Source organism: Temnothorax longispinosus, chromosome 2 (genome assembly GCF_030848805.1).
Source record: "Temnothorax longispinosus isolate EJ_2023e chromosome 2, Tlon_JGU_v1, whole genome shotgun sequence".
Lineage (NCBI taxonomy): Eukaryota > Metazoa > Arthropoda > Insecta > Hymenoptera > Formicidae > Temnothorax > Temnothorax longispinosus.
In genome coordinates, this window is record NC_092359.1 from 233,664 (window position 1) to 242,146 (window position 8,483).

At 38.4% G+C, this 8,483-nt stretch overlaps 1 protein-coding gene across 2 annotated transcripts in view; it reads right to left on the reverse strand.

The window, feature by feature from the left end:
• Window positions 1-7,284, reverse strand: part of LOC139808635 (uncharacterized) — a 100,837-nt gene extending 93,553 nt beyond the window's left edge. The window contains exons 1-2 of one of the 2 annotated variants that reach the window (XM_071770833.1): window positions 6,902-7,284; window positions 6,326-6,837 (exon numbers count right to left, since the gene is read on the reverse strand). In XM_071770833.1, coding sequence (XP_071626934.1) covers window positions 6,326-6,401 — 76 coding nt within the window. In that variant the 5' untranslated portion in view covers window positions 6,402-6,837; window positions 6,902-7,284. Of the gene's footprint in view, window positions 1-6,325 lie in introns of both variants that reach the window. The other variant, XM_071770831.1, reaches the window with a different exon arrangement.
• Window positions 7,285-8,483: the final 1,199 nt, after the last annotated feature.

The following is an 8,483-nucleotide window of genomic DNA, read 5'->3' on the forward strand; positions in this document are numbered from 1 at the left end:
GAAGTAACGTGAAAGTAGCTCGGAAAATAAATATTCTGTCCGCATGGGGGGATTATATGACAAAATAGTGAATTAAAGAGTTAATTTATTATGTTATTATATTATTGTATCGCTCTTACTATATTTCACCTTACTATATTTTACTGGTATTATCAATATATGCGTATGTATTGTATACATATACATATAACGTAATGTCACCCGCGAACGAATGTGCTTTTTAAATAGAAATATACATCTATCTTTTTTCGAACTTGTTGCTAATTTCAACTTAATCAACTTAATGTCGCAGTATTTAAAAAGGAAGCAATTCATGACTAAAACTCGCGATATTATATATTAATTGATGGGCGCATGGCACATATGCGAACACACAGCACGGTCGATGACACAGGAGAGTAAATCGAAATTCACATTTGTGAGAAACTAAATATTATTCGGAGGCGATGTCATCGATGTGCAACGAAAAACCGATTTATTGCGGTCGAGATAGTTGGGCATTAATAATGTCAAAAACAAGATATATGACGCGGATAAATAGACTCGCTTGCTCAACGAAACGAGTGACATAACAACAAAATCATTTCTTATGTAATGTCGTCGATTAATTTTATATTTTGTGCATTAGCTTTATATCGTGCGAAAATTAAAATAGAAATATCGCGATTTACGTTATACATATCTATATTTTCTCAAAAGAACTTTTATTATCTATACTGTGTATATATATATATATATATATATATGACACATAGTGTAATTTTCTGCAAATTATTACCGAAATCGATTCTGCGAGGACTGCGAGTAAAATATTTTGGCCAACAATAAGTTTTTCTACATATCAACATTTTAAAACACGAATACTCAATATCATATCACAATTCTTTGATGAGGCATTTCTTTATCTTTACCTACTTATATAGATAGTGTATATATGTATTTCTTGTTTGCGTTTCATTACAAAACGATATACTACTCATTCTTCGTGCTATTGATATAACTTACAATTAGTTAAACCATAGAGATACCTAGCGCCCCTAAGAGAAGAGCAGACCTCTCGTTGAGTTAGATTTAAACTTATTCTCGACCGAGTTACACATGATAGTGGCGCACAGTTGCACAACTATGAGATTGCCTCGTGCTTGTACTCCGAAGTTGGTCTTTTCTTTTCGGAGTATGTCCACCATTCGCATCTGGATTGTGCATTTATAGTCGCGCTGAGATTCTTTCTCTTTCTTCATTCGTGAATACTGTGGAGAGTTCTATCATGATGGTTAAATAAATACTGCTTAGATCATATAATCAGCGTAACGTTTGCTGTTTCTGTTGAGAAATGCCACGTTTCAGATAAATTAGGTCTATAAAGTTTTATCAAATACGTACGCTCGGCAAAACAATTGCATCGTGAATTCGTTAACTGATGTATATAATCTGCCGCGCTTTTAACTTTCTGCGGCACAAGTACCTACATCCCTTCTCTTCTTTCCTCCCCTCCCACATACCAATGCCACCTTTAATCTCCTTTCGTGCGCGTACGTATTGTAATTAAAATTTTCTGGAAATAAAATGAGATGAGTGTTTCAAATATTTTTGAATATATCTTTTCCATTTTCTTTTGTTTCTTTGAATACAGTTGTTATTATTATTATAGTATTATTATGTCTGTAATAACATATAAATTTAAATTCTTTTTTCGTTTAAATCTCTCACTCTTAAACACATTTTCGCTTATTTAATTTCTAATACATTTTTACCCGATGAAAATTAATCGCGCAACAGATTAAGAAAAACAAAAAGTTAACCATTTCGTTATTTTATGTACAAACATCAATTTACACGTTCCTAAACGCTGGTAAATGCTTATTCGGTAATATTCCCTGGTTCTATGTACGTATTTTAGCGTCATCGATTTAGTGGTGATCAAAATGGGTCATTTTACCCCAACCGAGGCGCATTATTGCACCGCGATCAGTATAACTTTAAGCATTTTTATTTGTATTTTCATCGTCATCTTTATTTCGTAAGAACTTGAATGGCAATGCTAGCTCACTTCCTATTTTGTTTCATCGTCATGTATTCATCTAAAAGTCGATATTACAAAGAAAAGTTTTTTTATCAACTTTTATTAAAAATTGTTTTCTTATCAGATTATATTATAGACCTTATTAATATATCGCTAAATAATTTTTTAAATAGTATACGGCCGCGAGTATAGTGAAACGAAATTTGCCTTTGAACATTGAACCGAAATTGTAGGTACTTCAGTAACCATGAGGCTCTGCCTGGAGATCTAAAAATAAATACCTAAGCTTAGCGAAGCCATTATTTATTTTTAGCACATTGAATGAAGATACCGTAGAGAAGTGGTATTGATATACACTAACATGATATTAACTCTACGCACTCTACTACCGATAATTATTTAATTTAGCTAAAACATGAATTATATAGTTGAAAAAAGAGATTCTTAGCAATTATCTGGAATTTAATGGTTTATCTAACATTAGTACTACGCAATCTACATTGCGAGATGAAATTCCGGTAGATATTTACCGCATCATACGTTACGTCACGAACGTAGAACATGCGATTGTATTAAAATGAAAGGAAGATTATGCACTTAAAAAATTGCAATCATATCGCCTACCCTATAGAGGACCGACTGAGTGATAATAATAATCGTCAAGAGTCTCGCGCGCGTATGAATGCGATTCTTTTGTTTCAGCAATGTATGCGAATATTGCGAATCTCTCTCTCTCTCTCTCTCTCTCTCTCTCTCTCTCTCTCTCTCTCACACTCTCGCTCTTGCTCTCGCTCTCGCTCTCTCGTTCTCTCTTTCATCGTCGTTGAGTTGTGCACACGAGGCACACCGGGCACACGTCCGTTATTCTCGTTGTAAGCGCGCGCGACACGTCGGTCGGTGTGCCCTGCGCACATTGCGCCACGGACACCACGATTCACACCTGTCTGTCCTTCCGTTCATTCGTTCGTTCATCCGGCAGTACAACGAAACATAAATGTCCGCAAGAAGAACGATATCGTGGTGTTTGACTTGGACTTGGACCACCTGGCCGACAGAACGGCCCGTCCGGCAGGGCCGTATAGTCAATCCTTTATGGCTCTCTTATTGTTAGATCGGATTTACAGAAAGCGAGCAGGGTGCGTGGTCAAATTGCAAGTTACCTGGTTACCTTTTTTAAAGGAGGTAAGGGCCAGTGTAACTATTGCCAAATGCCAATAAATACCCATCTTACTTTTGTTGAAATAAGCAAGCTCGTGCTACTTCAGTCGATTATCTGCTGATTACCTCTTCGTAGTTACTTGAACTTTAGTTTAATCGAACAAGTTATTGCCATTTCTATTTTTTATTTCGATTTCACATATACATGCCTTTAATTATTTTCAAATAAATAATGTGATACCGTTCTTCATCGGGTGTAATAAAATCGTTGTTGATCCGCCCAGGATAATTCGTGGTTTATAGAATTACGTTTGAGATAATAGGTCATACGCAAAACCAATGAAAATATGAATAATTACAAGTTACGTTTGTCAATACACATGGTTGCGATTGTAATTATGGGAAATGGCGGATTATTATTTACTCGCCGAAATAACGCGGATATCATTTGCCACACGAGCAATTTTAAAACAGTGCTTTCGTCGCATATTTCCCGTTACTTGACGAAAGCAAAATTGCTTCTTGTATAGCGTTTCGACGACGAAAAGGTAAGAGGATTCTACAAAAATATTGCTGCGTATTTTTCATTCGCAGCTTTATTCGGTGAAAAACATTAGAAATTTATCTTTTGTAATGGAATTAAAACGCATCTTTTTCTCTAAATCTTACAACGCGAACGTGTTAATCAAGTATAGCTTAACATGTGATTCACACAAAGCCGCCAATTTCTCTGACAATTTTATTTCTTCGAATGTAATGTAACGTTGAATACTAACAATAAGTTATTAATTTCGAGTTATTCGAAAGTGGATGAGAACAGATATTTCTACGATATGAATCTCAAAGAGTTGCTTGTATGTAATAAATAAAAAGAACGGACGTTAAAAAAGGTTCCTGCTTACGAACAAGTCAGTAACTATAATATAATAAAGTTTATTCTGTGCATATAAATGTCCGTGTAATATGGGAGAGAAACCAGCCACATCACATACACATCAGAGCCTCGCGAGAATGCACTGTGTTACGTATATAGATATATGGCTGATGCGCGTATCGATTTTGGCCAGACTGCATTACTATTGCATCGCGTCAAATTATACGGGCAAGAAATACCCTATTAAATTTAACTAATGATAAATTTTATCGAACGCTAAAATCGCTCATTTTGTTAATATCAACGTACAAATTCGATCAATAAAATCCATTTACACTCTTCATTATAGAATCTTGATTATCAATCTGTATCATATGACTATCAATGTTTGTCTGACAAATACGTAAAAGATTAAAGAATATGAGATAAAGTGTATATAATAAATGTTGAGCGGCAATATATTTCTATAAGAAAATATATGTGTGCAATGTAATTATATCTCGGTAATTATATTATATATGTTCTTCTTTTGAAGAAACCTGTATACAGTTTATATATCTTAATCATTAACAGATTCTTTTTGCAATTCATTTTCTACGCATATTATAAAATAAAATACGTACAACATCTACATCAATGAAAAAAAAAATCTACATCACTTAGCGAGACAAATTTATGCAGTCAAACATCGTCTGACATTGTGCGATTTCGTCCAAAAATGCTTGCATATTACGTTTTGCGCAAAGATCATGTCCTGCTAGTCAGCTCTTTTTTTCTTTTTCTTTAGAACCGGGTCTCTTGCGTCACACATACGTACCTGCACCTGCACTTTCACAGAGCCAAGCCTGCGAATGCATATTGCATATATCTGCTCGCTTCAAAGGTGAACTTACCTGTGCACTGGTACATGAACCGCGCGCCAACCCTCACGTTCACGCTATGTGTGTGTATAGTACGCTGTGGCCAGACGGTATCTGCGTGCGAGTGCACTAGCACGACGCATCGCAGCGTGCGATCGCACCGATATGACTACCGAGAGTGAACGAATGAGAGCTATCGTTTATATAGATTTCGGGTAACGATTAAAGAACATTCATTTTTCAAATGCGCACGACGAATTACTTCTCATGCTTTTGTTCTCCGTTTTACGATGTAACGAAGCAACGACCGCGACGTGACATTATACTACTTCTATTGTGCTTCTGATAAAACACTACACGTTCATGGTGGTTCTATATACTGCTTAAAATAGCATATGTAACAAATGATTATTGATTGATAAATGGTAAATCGGTTTTGCTAATTCGCTTCATATTATTCAGAAACTCCTTCTACAAGTAATTTCTAATTCTATGCATGGACATTTATTCCTGAAATATGTCCCGAAAAAATACTTAAAAAATGTTAGTAGCTTTGTGACGAATATTATTTTATCATGATTTTAAGCCTTATTTCAATAAATTTAAAGAACACTTATAATTCCAATAACTTAATTAGACTATAGATGAGGAATACATGAGTTCTTTCATTTATCGCTCTTATGACGACTGATCTCTAATCACCGTTATTTAGATAAGATAAGGCTATATCATTCTCAGTTCTTCAGAAAACGATCTCTACAGTCTATTTCTTTTTCCAAGAATCATCTATAAGTTTAAAATAAATATGATTTAAGTGTGTATCTGTTAATAAATATTTATACACCTACGCATAGTTGAGACACGTAAGAAGTACTCGTATACGCTCGAGGATGAACGTGTTAAATCGTCTTTTATAAATTCTCGCATAATCGCAAGCAGTCTCGCGATATGAAAACAGTTTTGCCATTTCTTCCGAGATTTCATCGGGGCCGTCGACTTTTATACGTGACCCGCGGTCTCGCATAATATTAATTTTGTTATTGTAACTTGCGTATTTCGACTCCTATTTAGATCCTAATACATGTGTGTGTGCACACACGCACGCATGTATGTGTGTATCGTTATTAATGATACCTATATTTAAAAATTTCATCATATACAGTTGATTTTCAGTGTTGCGTGAATTAGTGCAGATTAATGCGCAATTTCTTCAAACTTGTCACTCAAAGATAAGGAATCGTCGAATCGTGTATTATATATATTTGTATAATGTTGTCAAAAACTACTCCCTGCTTCGACTCTGACGGATTTAAATTTTGAACACCGTGACACCGACTTGCCGATCTCTGTACACCTTTCGAGGAAGGCATAGAAAAGGGAGAAAGAAAATTGCGAAGGTCGTGCGCTCACCCTCGAGCAGGTGCCAGTCGTCATCGAGCGAGGCCAGTGCCTGTGTCTGATTGGCCTGTTGTTCGAAGTCGAGCATTCTGTTGAGCGTTCTTCTTCGTTCTTCTCTTCTCACCGTCTAGTACCGATATTGTTGCTCCACGGCGTCCCCTGTCCACTGTCTTTTTCACCTTTTAGTCACTCCGATTCGGTTGTCATCCAATTTCGTCGAGTTCAAACTTGTCGATCGTCGCGAATCGCGCACGACATCGATCGGACGAAGATCGGCGCGGCGCGGCGCGGCGAGAGGAAAATCTCAGCGGGCCAGGAATGCTACTCGCGACGACTTTCCCCAGCGAGAGAAGTTAATACCACGCGAGTGAATCTCTTTTGGCGCGAGGGAGTATTGCTCGATCGCGTGTTTCCCTTTCTCGCTTCCCACTCTTTCTGTCTCCCTTTCTCTCGAAAAATGGCCTCACTCTCCTCTGTTTACACCGGGTTTTCTTATCGGTTCTCAGCTGCTTCCCCACCCTGCGCTATATATCGACATACGCTGGACTTTTTATCCCAAATCGACTCATGCCCGAAAGATCAACTCACGTCCAGGTCCTTCTAGGACTCGTTCGCTTCCGTTTACGCGCTTACGGCGCATTCGCTCGTCAGTGCTGTCCAAGGCAGCACATGAGAGACGCGATTACGTTTACATATATCCAAAGAACAGAGAGAACAGAAGGTGAGGGCTAGAGAGGGGGAGGAGAGGGGGGAGAGAGAGAATAAGAGTTCGAGAGAAAGAGGGACGCAGCGTCCGCGAGAGTTGAATGACGGAGAATAAGTAACGGGAGAACCAGAGAGAGAGAGAGAGAGACAGAGAGAGAGAGAGTGATGGAGGAAAAAAGAGAAAGAGAAAGAAATAGAGAAAGGTGGACAGCGCGACGACAAACGTCGCTTACATGCATCCGCGGCGGTACTCGAACCGCGACTGATTTCCCCTATCACTCCGTACTCAGCTGCCACCCACGATCCTCCCACCTCACGCCACCTGCTCCACCGATGCCGATCACCCCTCGCCACCGGCCCTACTTCCTGCTCGCGCTACCACCCACCCGCCACCCGTCTTGCTCAGAGCAACGATGGAACGTCTGACCCGTTCTAACCCCCGTCATTCCTGTCTTTTCTCCCCTGCGCGCGCGCGCTTCTACCCTTTCTCGGCGCGTTCTCTCGCCTCTCTCCATCGCCTATATACCACTTCGGTGGACGAAGTGTGTCTCACTCGTGGCAGTGTATACCGCATCTACTACCGTTTCTCTCCTGCCCCCCTCCCTCCTTCTCTCTCTCTCTCTCTCTCTCTCTCTCTCTCTCTCTCTCTCTCGCCGTCCTCCGTTCACCCTCTCGACAGTCTCGGTCGTCTCTCCTCGTCCTACTAGTTTCTCGAACCTCGAGCATGGTCCACAGCCGTTAATGTAGAGAGAACTCCGCGGAGCACTCGTGAATCCTCTCTTGCACAGTATTTCACGCTGCCTTTCTTCCTCAGACATGAGAAAGAGAAAAAGCGATGGAAAATTCGCTCGCACCCCAACCTCATTCGTTTTGCTTTTCCTCGGTTCTTCGCGCTTTTTTGATCTTTCTCTGCATTGGATTCTCTCTTCGTCCTAGCTTGAACGTAAAACCGACAAGCATCAGTAAACGCGAGAGCTTATTACACGGTCACCTTGCGCTGGGAATCACGTTTGTCGAGTCTACAAGATGTTGCACGCAGTGAGAGAACGTTTCTTTTTACGAATATGAACGAGCTGAACGATCAATGACCCAGATCAAATCTCATAAATGAACGTAACAGCATAAAGTATAGATCTTGTAAAAATTCACAAAGTGTTTTTATGTATAAGTATGTATTTTTTAAATAAAAACTTGCTAATAGAGTATATATTGGAATTTGTTGAGATATTTATCACTTCGTGAATATGTAATATGCACACCTTTTAAGGAAACTGTTACAAGATTATGAAATTATTATAATAATTTTGGTGAAATTGTTATTTAAATTAAAATTGTTATATTATTAAAAAAGAGCTGTACAATTAAAAATATTAAGAGTAATACATTTCTGCACGTGCGAAAAATTGGATTATGGATGCAAACACCTATTAATCAATATTTGGATTTTATCATTTCTCGCTTTATC